The sequence below is a fragment of the Puma concolor genome, chromosome A2, assembly GCF_028749965.1.
Source record: "Puma concolor isolate L17-30 chromosome A2, mPumCon1.1.hap2, whole genome shotgun sequence".
NCBI classification, from domain to species: domain Eukaryota; kingdom Metazoa; phylum Chordata; class Mammalia; order Carnivora; family Felidae; genus Puma; species Puma concolor.
The window spans coordinates 68,276,142-68,290,381 of record NC_141668.1 but is presented as its reverse complement, the minus strand read 5'-3'; the positions used below and the strand labels follow the sequence as shown (position 1 = coordinate 68,290,381).

Genomic DNA, 14,240 nt, shown 5'->3' with positions numbered 1-14,240 from the left:
AAAAAAAAGTTTGTTTGCTTGTTTAGAGAGTGAGCGAGCAGGGGAGGGGCAGAGAGAGAAGTCCAAGCAGGCTCTGCATTGACAGCAGGGCTCAACCTCATGAACCCTGAGATCATGACCTCAGCTGAAATCAAGAGTCAGAGCTTAACCGACTGAGCCACCCAGGTGCCCCCTTCCTAAAAAGCTATTAAATGTGTCTTCTCTTTTCAATGTTGACAGCCAGGACTTAGTCGAGGACTTCAGAGGCAACACTATACCTAAATCTGCCCACTCCAATCTTTTATACCCTGGTCTGAACTACTACTATAACATGCAGATCTAATCATGCTGCCTTCCCACTCCAAATGCTTTAATTGCTTTCTCTCGCCACTAGAGAAATTCCAAAATTCTTAGCAAAAAAACCCCAATGCAAAATTCAAAAATTTTACTACACTCCACACAGAACTATTCCTTCAGACCATTTCAGAATACTAGAGCTTTCCTGAATACACTATGCCTCTTGGAGGCTTTATGAAGGTTCCTTTCCCTCAAAATGTCTTCCCCTCCTTTGTCCAACTGGCAACTTACAGTGTACTTCAAGCCTGTCCTCAAATGTCACTACCTCAGTGAAGGCTTTCCTAACTGAACACCCACCCTTGCACCCCCAGGGCCATCCCACTCCTGTCCTCGATTATAGTCCTTAACTGCCCCATGCTGCTGGTACCCCACACTCCCACTTTCCTGCACTGAGCTCATTATGTCTGCATTTCGGGCACTCCAATGCAAGTCCCTTGAGGGCAGGGACCCTAACGGGTTCATCTTTACCTTCTTACACAAAGCACAGTAACTGAAACACAGTAGGCCTTCAGAAAATATGTGCTGAACAAAGGGCAACAATTATGTGCTACCATTCACAGAGTGCTTTACATGTGTGAAACACTTCACACCATTATTTCATGTGTGGACACAGCCACCATGGAGGGGATGCCACCCCATTTTGCAAGTGAGAAAAAACACTTAGAAAGGTAAAATAATTTGCCCAAAGTCAATAACTGATAAACTTAGGTTTGCTTTTGACTCTAAGCTCCTGTTTTTAACCATTCCATTCAATTCCTAGATGAAAGAGACTAGATAATGGGCTCCATTTCTATAAAAACAATGTCTCTTGGTCGCAGACTTAGGTGCTGTGTTAGTCCTAAATCCATTACCATCATGGTTCTTGTGCACAAGAAAACCTTGATGATGGATTCCTAGTGGCTTTCAGGCTTCTCAACACTAAGAAGAGGAAGCACCGGGGCACCTGGGTGGCTCAGTCGGTTGAACGTCCAACTTTAGCTCAGGTCATGATCTCGCAGACTGTGAGTTTGAGCCCCACATCCATCCGGCTCTGTGCTGACAACTCAGAGCCTGGAGCCTGCTTCAGATTCTCTGCCCCTGCCCCACTCATGCTTTGTCTTTCTCTCACAAATAAACAAACATTAAAAAAATTTTTTAAAAAAAGAAGAGGAAGCACCATTTATTACAATTATCTCCTTGGTCTCTGGCTTAGGATGCACTTCTCTAGAAACACATAGAGAAGGCTAGATTTCTCCTAAGTACCAACAGGTTTCAGACGTTGGTGTAACATTCATGCCCTATCCTAGGAACAGAGAAGTGGGTGTGAGAGATCATGATGGTGGCAAGTAATGGAATGGATTTTAATGGGTGTGCTGGAAGTAGCTGCAGGGCTCTGTAGTCCCTCCTTGTACAATACTCTCACCACTAGAACAACAGGAGCTTTCCACTCCCAAATCTAGACTCTCAGGGTTGACAACATACCATTATGTACATGCTCAGTGATTCATCCCTGGACACACGTACTTCTTGTTTCTGACCCCACAGTATGGTACTGCATTCAGGTATCCTTTTCGGTCATCCTCTTTTAATTCTACTTGTTTTCTGTTAAATGCATTCTAAAATTGACTTCTTCAATTTTCTCTAATTCTAATGACATTTTACCCTCAGTTCTCTATTTTCTAATACCTCCACCACCTCTACAACTATCCAGCACACAACTGAAACCAGTCCTGTGCTTACCCTGATTAATTCATTTAATTCTGTCAACTCACAGATGATCAAAACTGCCCAAGGTCACTCAGCTAGTAAGGACACACACATACACTGGGCTCCAGACATGAGGACTATTTGCCAGTATTCTCTTTGTAACCTGTTTACTGTGTTGGCAACTCTCTGTCTCTACTCAACCTTTTTCACCTGCCAAATTCCTATTGGTTTTTTAAGGTTTAACTCAGGGGTCACCTCCTCCATGGATTTCTCAGGTTTTCTATATTTGTGTGTTCTCTCACTCTCTATCATCCGGGTAAGATGCCTTGGCCATGGGCTTCATCCCCTCCCTGTTTACGGTTAAGTGTAATTAGCAGACTCTTCTATCCCCCTTATTAGGCTGTAAACTCCTTCAGAGCAGGGCAGGGTCTGGGTCTTGACTTGGGATTCCCAGTAATAACACAGTGTGTAACATATGGCATACACATAACAAATGTTGAGTAGTGACCCCACTTCCCTGCTTTGGCCATCTGCACTAGCAAGAAAAGACTTCTCATCATGAGCAAAGCCATTTTCTCAGCTCTTCATGAACTCACTGTCTCACTAGGTTTACACTGGGACAAGGAGTTGCTATTAGTTGAGGAACTACCACTTCTCAGACACTGAGCTGTATGTTTTGTGCATTATCCTGACAGGTCAACAGCATCCTCACTTTATGGATGAAACTCAAAATCAGTTATCCTATCCTGTATGACTGTCCATACAGTCATACAGAAGGAAGGCTTTGTTTAAAAGCATTATAAAATGCTGTTATGTACAGCCCTGTCCTGGAGAGATTCATTAGTATTTGAAATTACTTACACACATACGTACACACACATCTACTGTATCAATTTAGATGTTGGAGTAGTGAAAACATGGTTAACTAGGGTTTATAGAGGTTCAAGACAGTTCTACCATATGCATTCTCTAGGTAAATCATGCCTGTAGTCTTCAGTTTCTATCAGATAAGGAGGGATTATAATACCTACTTAGTTCAAAGGGGTTGAATATAAAAAAAGATCGTTTGCCAAAATGCTTTGTTAAAACAATGGTTGGAGGCCCATTTTAGAGCAATACGCTGGATGAAGAGTTTAGAGCAGTGTTTCTCAGAGTGGTGGCATCAGAGCCACATGAAGTGTTAACAGCAGATGGGAGAAGCCAGGCGAGGAGTCCACATTTAACAAGTTCCCAAATGATCCTATCGGACACAAAAGTTTGATAAATACCAGGTTAGGACAATGCTTCTCAAGCTTTAATGTACACATGAATCACTTGGAGATCTTGTTAAAATGCAGATTTGAATTCAGGGAGCTTGGGGGGTGGGGGGAGGGCAGGTTGAGATACCGCATGTCTAACAAGCTCCCAGGGGAAGCCAATGTTACTGGTCTATGGATCACATTTGAGTGGCAGGGGGTTGGAAGATCTATTCCCACTGGAACAAATTAGCTTTGCTTTGTTCCTGGACCACAGATTGAATCTCCCAGCCTCGGGGAGTATTCCGGAAAGCCCAGGCCCTTAGTATTGCTACAACACACTTGAACTGTTCAAAACCAAATTGGAACGCATTCCCTATGTCAGGAGAAGAGCAGTAGCATCCTCTCCAGACACAGATAGCACATAGGTTTAGCATGTAAAAGAATAAATCACTATTACTTGAGTCCTATTTACTGTGCAAAGCACTTAAATGTATTATTTCTAATTCTGACTACAACCCTACAAGGTCGATATTCTTGCTCTGTAGATAAGGAAAATATGACATCTACAGAGAGCCTAAGTTACTTGCTCAAAGTCACATGGCTAGTTGGGGGTTGCAGCTGGGCTTCCAATCCTGCTCTTTTGGGATTCAAAGCCTATGTGCCCTCTGCACATCCTCCATGATGCTAGCTAGGTATGATTGTGGTACAAAATGTGACAGCTTAGGGAAAAAATGGGAAAAAACATTTTCTCCTCTATCAGTCTTTGAGTTCAAGGCTCTGCCAAGGCAGATTCCAGAAGGGGGTGAGGATGGGGATAGGGTTAATTAATTAGTGATCTGTAATACCTTATGAACAATAACATGCAGATTGCATCTTTGTCCATGGTCCCCATAAATCCGATAATACAGATGGAATAAAAAGGACATCTGTGACCAGTGCACTAATCCTAAATGTTGCCACCTACCCTCAGGCTTCTAGCTGTGGAACTCAACCAATAACAAGGAAAAGTTCTTTCTGATCCTTATGGCCTATCGACTTTTGCACCTTCTCTTATATGAGGCTTCTGTAACCCTGAACTTCACAGCAATTCAGGTTGACCCTACCATGTCACTTCATGGTTGCCACACTTCCCTGCCTCTGATAAAACTGCCTGCACCTGAAAAAAAAAGAGGACTGTTTAGTCAAATATATTGAAAGTGCAGCAATCTTGAAGATTTTCTTTTGAATAACACAATCTTCTGTATTTGTCATAAGGTTGACATGTAGAGAAATGCATAGCAATAAAGATGCTCAGAGAAATCAGATACTCAAGTGTACCAAATGGAGGAAAGACAGCTATGAATTAAACTCTCTAGGCATTTACCATCCAGTGCCTTTACCATTTAATGACCCATGGGGGGAGGATCCACACTCAGTTTTTTAAACCCCAGGTTGTGTAACTGTCATTTTCCAAACACATATCTTTAATGACAGAACTGTTTACCTATATAATGCAAAATAATACAACTGAAAAGCCACATCTCCTGTAATTATATACACGGTAATTTAAAACCAGACAGCGATATTTGAACTATTAAGAATTATAAACTGATTTTGCCCCTATTGTATTCTCTACACATGACGTTTCAAAAATAAAGACCGAAACCTAAAAACAAACTGGTTTGAAACCCACTTTAAAGTATTTTTAGACTGGTGTCTGTGATTTAAATAGAAGCTAAGAAACTGAGTCTAGAACATTGATCTCGTTTATAAGCATTTCTTATTTCACTCCCAAACCCCAGGAACAATTCAGATCTCAGAAAATGTAAACCAAAGGTCCACAGAAACCAATGTGAGATTTTTCTGGAGAGACTACTGAAATGTTTGGACAGGAACATGTTTGCAATGAGTCATAATTTATAAGATCTTAATGGCCAATGCCTTCAGTGCCTTTCTTCCTACATTCAATATCATTCTCAAACCAGCTGGTGATACATTTTCCAGGCCCTAATGATTTTTATGAAGTTACCAGATCTGTTTCTAAGGTTGCTACCTAGCACCTTTTCTAGTGCTGATTTTGTAATGCTATCTAAACAGAAAAGAACCCGATTCTCTTCCTAAATTGCAAATCTCTTTAACCAGGCAGTTAATGTCTTTCCCCAGCGAAAGGACACAGTACTTTTAAGACCCCCAAGGAGAAGCTGAGGGGACTTGGGGACATAACAAGTAAAAAAAAAAAAAGTGGAAAAGGAAGGGAAGGGGGCCTCTGGGCACAGGCAGACATAATAACAGGATATGTTCGCTTCTAGAGGAAGCAGGAGCTGCAATAGCCCGAGGGCAGGAAAGGCGGAGCCAGTAGCAACCTAAGGAAACCGGGCGCGCGAGGGTTTGCACGGACCTGGCCCACTTAGGGACTCGTGGTCCAGTCGGGTCCAAGGCTGGTGAGCACCTCACCCGCTGGAGACCAAGCTCAGGCCTCCTGGCGCTAGTGGTTATAAAGAGGCACCCATCTGCTCCCTGCCACCTCCGCCAAAGATGGGCAATGGGGCGAAGAGAAAAGCAAACACCAGGCGCCGCGGCAGGTGAACTTGTCAACAAGTCAGCCCTAGACGCAAGTCCCTGCCCAGAAGGGACCTCGGGGTCCCGGGGCCGCAGCTGCTGGGAAGGCGAGGCACGGCGTGGGTGGAGTGGGTCGGCGTGGGTGGGGGTGCCGCGGGCGCTGGGGCAGGAGATGCGGCCCGCGCCCCGAACGCTTCCCTCCCGCTCCCCCGGGATTGACGCACGCTCTCATGGCGCGCGCATCCTCCAGACCTGCCCAGGCCCGAGGGAGGAGGCGGGGGAGGGGTAGGGGCTGTAGCGGTTCCCACACGCGGACCAGGGACTGGAGGAGGCGACCCGCCTGTCACCCGCCGCCCGCGGAGGGCACAGTTGGCGGCCCCAGGCTGGCGCCCCGACCTCCGCGGCTGCCGGGCGTCTCCCGCTGCAGCCTGCAGCCCGCCCGGCGCGCCCCCGCCCCGACCCCGGACGGCAGGTACCTCGGAGCCCCGGCCCCCGAGAGCCTCCTGGCCGCGGTCGGAGCGTCCCTCCAGCTCCCTCATCCGACGTCAGCGTCAGCAGAAGGCGAGGGAAGGGGCGGGGGGAGCGCAGGAACCGGCCCTTCCTGCGGCGGTCGCCGCCAGCCGGAATAGCAGCCGGCGGAGCCCGTGCGCGCCGCAGCGCAGCGCAGCGGCCGGGGGGAGCGGGCGGCCTCGCCTCCCAGCGAACGCCGGCGCCCTGGGCGCCGCCGCCTCGCCTACCCTCCCTTCCTCTCTCCTCGGGAGACGCCCGGCAGGGCGACCCCTCCCAGCAGGACCCTGGCATCCGGAGGAGCGAGGGGGCGAAGGCCTCACCTCTTGGGGGGCGGGTCCGGGATGAGGGGGGTGAACCTCCCTCTCTCTCTCCTCCCTGGGGACTTTCCTCGACCCCCATCTCCTGGGGTATCCCCCGCTATGATCTACCGCTCTGGGTGACCCCACCCCTGCTCTCCCGCAGGTGTTCCACGTGTCCATAGCGTTTACGTCACAATGACCTGGCCTACAGGTGGGAGCCGCAGCGAACGCCCCAGGGTTCCCTCTGCGCTGTGCATGGTGCGTCCTACTCGCTTCCACGTAAGACTCGTGTGGCTTTAGAAGACTGGAGAGTAAATGACTTCAATGCCAAGAAAAGTTACAGGGGCCTTTATCTGGAAATCAACTTTGAGCTTAAAGGAGAAAGGCTATGTGAAAAAAAAAAAAAAAACTGTGTATGTATATGTGTGTGTATATATATATATATATATATTTATTTATTTATTTATTTATAGTAATTTCATCTTATCAAGAAAAAAAAAAAAAAACAAGCTCTTGTCTTTAGAGTACCCTGCGTTGATCACACAAAGAGAAGGTGTTGCAATAGGTGCTTCCTAAAATTATGCTAAAAAGCAATCCCAATGTGTTATGTATGACTCAATCCCTGGTTATGTTATATATTTATAACTAAGTCCATAGAGTAGTCACTGGTTGAAACAATTTAACAATGGAATGGAAGATGGTTACTGACTAATGATGCACAGCTAATATGAACAGGCTACTATGTGTCAGGCATATGCTGTATACTTTACCTTTAATCCTTGCTGTAACCCGATGCTGTAGGTGGAGTTATTATCCCTATGTGCAGATGAAGACACTGCCCAGAGTGCCTTTAAGGCGTTCAGCTCATAGCATATTCAGCAGGGAGTTGAATCCAGGGTTTTCTGAACCATGCATGAGAGGTTTAGCTTAATCTTAGGATAGAAAGGTGCCTAACCAAGGTAGATAGAGAAAAAAGTATAGGTGATGTTAACATTTAAATAGAAAGTAAAATGGTACAGCTCCATAAATTTATATAACCTTAAAAGTTGACATTATTCTTTGGATATATTCTTCAGGGATTCTGTTTTTCATAGACAGATTTGAGTTCGTTCTAATATGTCACAAAATACAAAGCCGAGAAAACATCAAATCCTTAATAAATGTTTACAAATAAGTACTGAATTAATATTATCTACAAAATAGCAAATTGTTGAAAAGCTGAAATTCAAGAGGAACTTTGGAAGAGAAAAACATAGTTCCTATATATTTGGCTTTTATAAGAAGCACTCAAAGTAACCTATTAACAACACAGACCAAATTATTTTTGCTGTTTGTACGAAGGAAAAAAAAACACAAAACCCTTTAAAATAAGAAGCAAAGGCTTCTTTGTGAAGGCAAGAAAATTAAGATGTTTTGTTTTAAAATATTTAATTCTAAGGACCATTAATGTGTAAAAAACATTATTTGGAATTTTAAAACATATTATCTCTAACAGAATAAAGTGCTATTTCTAACATAGTAGGTGCTCCATGGATGTTGGGTGAATATCAATCAGTTGTTTGAAACACTGGGAAATAGATCACAAAATTTCCTGACTCCCTAATGTTCTCCTTTCCACCAGTGGTGATTTACTAGTTACATGAAAATGTATTAGAAACCCTATTTATCAAAGGCTGGCTTTGTGGAAGATACTTAAATTTGTTACAAGAAAGCCAGTAGAACACAGGTTGATAGTGTATTCGCAGTATCTTCTCAAAATGCAGATAATTGGAACACAAGCTTTGGAGGAAATGAGTACAAAAGCTGATTTATGTAACTAATTACTCAGGTTTCTTTTACTTCTCTAAAGGCCAAGGTGAAAACTTGGGCGGTGACTCAAACAATGCAAGCGAAAAGTGGCTTTGAAGACAGTGTCTTAAGGTGAACAAATATGTTCTACAAGCAGTATCAGGTCAGCATGGCACTGAAATTCCTTGGGCTCCCAGAGAGTTTAAGGTAAATCTTTAAATGACTTTTTATCATTATTGTTGTCCTAACATTAGGATATTTCAGAAAGGAAATCATAAATTCATGCTCATTCTATATCACCACAATGAGGGTTTTTCCTTCTCATTAAAAAAAAAAAAATTGCTCCATCTATAAACTTCCATTTGTTTCTGGATATCCAGTTGTTTCCGTCTTACAAAGTACCTGAAACAATTTCTAAAAAGAGAATGGCTATTGAATGATGGGATCTGAAATTAAGAAAAATTATACAGTAATATACATTTTGAAGAGTGTAACAGGATGACAAAAAAACTTTTCCACAGAATAAATAAATACGTATTCAATTTAATGATTTTTTGAGAGGTTCCAAGGTTCAAGATGTGCTAATAGAACCACATGAATTAGGAATTGTGTTAGGCTGTCATTAACAGAGACCCAGAGTAGGAGTGGATTGAATGAGGTAAAGGTTTATTTTTTCTCACATTAAGGAAATTGGAAAGTAGTCTGGAGTTGGTGTGGCCTCTGATGGATCATCAGGGTTTTGACCTCCTCTCCTTTTATTTCATCATTCAAAGCAAAGCAATATTGCTTAAAGGTAAAATCCAGGCAAGGATGTGGAGAAGTAGAAACCTTCATGTGTTGCTGGTGGGAATGTAAAATGTTGCAGTTGCTGTAGGAAACCATCTAGCAGTTCCTCAAATGATTAAGCATAGAGTTACCAGATGGCCCAGCAATGCTACTCCAAGGTGTATCTTTCCAAGAGAAATGAAGGCCTCTGTCCACACAAAAACTTGCACACAAATGTCTATAGAAGCATTACTCAAAATAGTCAAAAGGTGGAAACAATCCAATTGTGCATCAGTGGATGAATGGGAAACAAAATGTATTATATCTGTATAATGGAATATGATTGGGCCATGAAAAGGAATGAAATACTGGTACATGCTGTAACTGGGATGAACCTTGAAAACACGCTAATTGAAGAAAGCCAGCCACAAAAGTCCATATATTATATGATTCCATTTTTGCAAAAGTCTAGGGTAGGGAAATCTACAGAGACAGGAAGTAGACTAACGATCATTTAGGGCATACACTTGTATAAGTGTATGTATGAATGTATGTATACAAACTGTTAATCTACATATAATACAGTATATTTGAGTGGACTGTTGATGTATATTTTTAGGTTGTATTTTTAATGTTCTGAGTGCCCCTTATGCTTTCAGCCAACATGAGCAAATAGGGCAGAATGCCTTTCTTCCTTTTGGGAACCATAATGCAAATGAGTGCCTTACCACTCATCTGGACAGATAATTATAGTTTCCTACTTCTCCTTTTATTTTCTGACTCATCTTTGACAGCATCATATATACTTATGGTACCTGTTTTAGAGTCAGATGCTAAGATAGAGCTTAAGCTACTGTTTTTATCAATAATAATAATAAGAGCTATACATATAAATCTCTTCAAAGCTCAAGTCATTAATAAGACAAAAATCACTTCTCCTGGAGTTGCTGGGAGATTAAAATTAGATAATCTGTAAGAATAAGTTTAGGAAAAACTGATGTTTTAAAAATTATTACTGGGGCGCCTGGGTGGCTCAGTTGGTTGAGCATCCAACCTCAGCTTGGGTCATGATCTTGCAGTTCATGAGTTCGAGCCCCACATCGAACTCTGTGCTGACAGCTTGGAGTCTGGAGTCTGCTTCGGATTGTGTCTCCCTCTCTCTCTCTGCCCTTCCCCCACTCGTGCACGCACGTGCGCGCGCTCTCTCTCTCTCTCTCTTTAAAAAATAAATAAACATTAAAAAAATTTATTATCAAACTTACTGTCTGATTTTATTGGTGATAGAAATTTAACTTAAACTAAATTTTATTGGCAAAAATGAAATCATTTATTCCCTGTATTGTGTAATACTTAAAGAGGAATTAGATGTACTCAACTAAGTATCTTGACCAATTTTGGTTTAATTTTTATCACCATTTGTGCTCTTTCATAGCAAAATAAAGCTTTTATACTCTAAGTAGAGCTAGTTATGTCTTCAAGCAAATTTGCATGCACATGTGAAAATAGAACAAATGTTTAATTAATAGCATTAACTTTTGTTAATTAAAATTAACTTCCTTTCCCTTCAAAATTAAGGCTTCAATGAAGAGAGGGGATTTATTTTACACCGAAGAGAAAGGTAATTATTTTCATTCCCATACTAGCTTAGATTTTTGGGTAAATAACACCCTGCCTCTTCACTCCCAGTATCATCCATTGGAACTTATGCAAGAATAATGCTGATGATAACATCAAATGGGACATCTTATCCACTATTTTGTCTGTCATGTATCTTCTGGTATAATTCTGCTTTTGACTAGGAACTATGTTGCAGTTGGGGCAAACCTCAGCCCAGGGTTCAGAGCTCTGCCTCTGGTCTCATACGTGAGACTATGTCCCCCAAGGCAGACATAGGGCTAATGACCCCTTAAAGGGTCAGTGTCTGGTAAGGAATAGGATTTACCTGAAAGAATAGGATGGAACTTTCTAGGTCTTTGGTCTTCTCCTCCTCGCCAGAGGGACAATTTAAAAGAATCACTAAGAACCCTGGTGCAGATAATAAAGGTAATTCAGGTGAAGCATGGACTAAACGTTTGGTTTAATCATGAGGTTAAGAGGCTGATTCAGGACTATAAACCATATTTCCTAACTCCCAATCAGATGCACTTTTCCTCTTCTAGTTTTAACTCTGTCACTAACTTACTTTAGCAGAGATTGTTAATCGTTTCCCAGTATTTTTTCTCCCCACACCCACAGTAATATAAATTTCAGCTGAGTATACATTGTTGCCCAGTTGTGGACTATATTTTCTAGCTTCCCTGGCTTCAAGGTATGGTCATGTGACCAGGCTTTAGCCAATAGAATATGACTGAAAGACACATATGTAACTTTTGGGTCATGCTGTTGAAAGAAACACACCCTCACCTTTATCTTGCCCCTTTCTCACTGGTTGGATCACCTTTGGCCATGAAGGTGAGGGCAGTATATTGGTGACAGCAAGAAACTTGGATCCCTGACCACTTGATCTGCCACACTGCCCTGGTCCTCCTGCATGGGTTATTTTATGAGAAGGAAATAAAGTCCAGTATTTTTTAAGCCACTATGTTTCTTCGATATTATTACAACCCAGCCTTTATCCTAATAAATTCGTCTACTCCATGATGTTGGATTAGATCTTCATTTTCCATGAAGTTTATATTCTAAAACAATGTTTCTCAATCTGTGGGTCACAGGACCTCAATTTGAGGGCCTTTGGTGTTAATACAAAGGATGTTAATGTATTTGGTGTTAATACAAAGGGATATGGATCTTTAACCAGTAACATCTGCAGACAAAACACCTGCTTCAGAAATAAAAATTGTGATTTTTGAAATACATATTATGTGATTATAAAACAAAAGTTTTTCAAAATTAGTGAATTTCTTGAAATGCAGGTAATGAATCTTTTAGCTTTGTTCATTTGAAAAAGTCTATTTCACCTTTGTTTTTGAAGTACTTTTTCACTGGTAAAGAATGCCAGTTGACATTTTTTTCTTCAGTACTTTATTTATTTATTTATTTATTTATTTTTTAATTTTTTTTTTCAACGTTTATTTATTTTTGGGACAGAGAGAGACAGAGCATGAACGGGGGAGGGGCAGAGAGAGAGGGAGACACAGAATCGGAAACAGGCTCCAGGCTCTGAGCCATCAGCCCAGAGCCCGACGCGGGGCTCGAACCCACGGACCGCGAGATCGTGACCTGGCTGAAGTCGGACGCTTAACCGACTGCGCCACCCAGGCGCCCTCTTCAGTACTTTAAAGATGTTGCTGTGTTGTGTTCTAGCTTATATTGTTTCAGGCATGAAATCTGTCATCTTTATCTTTGGTCCTCTGTGTCTTATTTTTGGCCACTTTTTAACATTATTTTCCCTTATAACTAGTTTTACAAAACTTGATTACGATGTCCTTGGTATTGTTTTTTTTCTTATAGTTTTCGGTTTGTTGAGCTTCTCAGTGCTGTGGGTTTCTTGTTTCATTCGAACTGTGAAAAACTTCAACCATACTCAGAATAACCAACACAATATTGAAGGAGAGAAACAAAGTCAAAGGACTGACACTACCTGACTTCAAAACTTACTGTGTAGCTACAGTAATCAAGGTAGTGTGATACTGGCAAAAGAATAGACAACTGGAACAATGGAGCAGAATAGAGAACCCAGAAGTAGAGACCTGCAAATATAGTCATCTAAACTTTGATAAAGAAATAAAGGCAATTCAATGAAGAAAAACATAGTCTTTTCAACAAATGCTGTTGGAACAACTGGACATCTACATGCCAAAAAATGCATCTAGACACAGACCTTATATCTTTCACAAACATTAACTCAAAGTGGATGAAAAACCCAAATGTAAAACACAAAACTATAAACTCTCTAGAAGATAATGTAGGAAAAAATTTAAACAACCTCAGGTATGGTGATGACTTCTTCGATAAAACACTAAAGGCACAATCCATAAAAGAAAAAAATGGGGTTGTATGGAAACCAACTTGACAATAAATTTCATATATTAAAAAAAAGTATGGAAACCAATTTGACAATAAATTTCATATATTAAAAAATAAAAAAAATCTAAAAATGGGCAAATTGGACTTCATTAACCTCAAACATTTCTGCTAAATACACTGTCAAGAGAATGAGAAGACAAACCACACACTAGGAGAAAATATTTTCAGAGAACATCTGATAGGCGCACCTGTGTGCCTCAGTCGATTAGGCATCTGACTTTGGCTGAGGTCACAATCTCATGGTTCCTGAGTTCGAGCTCCACCTTGGGATCTGTGCTGACAGCTCTGAGCATGGACCCTGCTTTGGATTCTGTGTCTCCCTCTCTCTGTTCCCTTACCCTGCACAAGCTCTGTCTCTCAAAAATAAATAAATGTTTAAAAAAATAAAACTATAAAGAACTTATCAAACTCACCACCCAAAACACAAATAATCCAGTGAAAAAATGGGCAAAAGACATGAATATACACTTTTCAAAAGAAGGTGTCCACATGGCTAACAGACACATGAAAAAATGCTCAGTATCACCATCATCAAGGAAATACAAATCAAAACCACAATGATATACCACCTCACACCAGTCGGAATGTCTAAAATTAACAACTCAAGCAACAACAGATGTTGGCAAGGATGTGGAGAAAGAGGATCTCTTTTGCATTGTTGGTGGGAATGCAAGCTGGTGCAGCCACTCTGGAAAACAGTATGGAGCTTCCTCAGAAAACTAAAAATCGAACTACCCTACAACCCAGCAATTGCACTACTAGGTATTTATCCAAAGAATACAGGTGTGCTGTTTCGAAGAGACACATGCACCTCAATGTTTATAGCAATGCTATCAACAATAGCCAAAGTATGGAAAGAGCTCAAGTGTCCATTGACAGATGAATGGATAAAGAAGATATCCTATGTATATACAATGGAGTATTATTTGGCAATCAAAAAGAATGAAATCTTGCCATTTGCAACAACGTGGATGGAACTAGAGGGTATTATGCTAAGTGAAATTAGAAAAAGACAAATATCATATGACTTCACTCATGTGGAATTTAAGATACA

The 14,240-nt window shown here is 41.5% G+C and overlaps 1 protein-coding gene and 1 long non-coding RNA gene across 19 annotated transcripts in view; one reads left to right on the top strand and one right to left on the bottom strand.

Annotated features, from left to right (window-relative positions):
* ICA1 (islet cell autoantigen 1) overlaps positions 1–6,773 on the bottom strand; it is a 152,021-nt gene extending 145,248 nt beyond the window's left edge. For 2 of the 17 annotated variants that reach the window (XM_086695395.1, XM_086695445.1), the window contains exons 1-2: positions 6,629–6,727; positions 4,364–4,416 (exon numbers count right to left, since the gene is read on the bottom strand). Coding sequence is in view for 2 of the 17 variants with exons in the window: in XM_086695362.1 (XP_086551488.1) it covers positions 6,275–6,337 (63 nt within the window). In the remaining 15 variants the exon portion in view is untranslated. Of the gene's footprint in view, positions 1–4,363; positions 4,417–6,274; positions 6,437–6,628 lie in introns of those variants that run through there. The other 15 variants (XM_086695351.1, XM_086695452.1, XM_086695401.1 and 12 more) reach the window with 10 other exon arrangements.
* On the top strand, positions 5,610–13,196 carry LOC147583245 (uncharacterized). Of its 2 annotated transcripts, none has more exons than XR_015246777.1 (5): positions 5,610–5,821; positions 6,771–6,865; positions 8,457–8,602; positions 10,736–10,778; positions 12,611–13,196. It is a non-coding gene; the product is annotated as an uncharacterized LOC147583245 (long non-coding RNA). The 2 variants fall into 2 exon arrangements; XR_015246776.1 differs by having other exon boundaries at positions 5,610–6,270.
* The last annotated feature ends 1,044 nt before the right edge of the window (positions 13,197–14,240 follow it).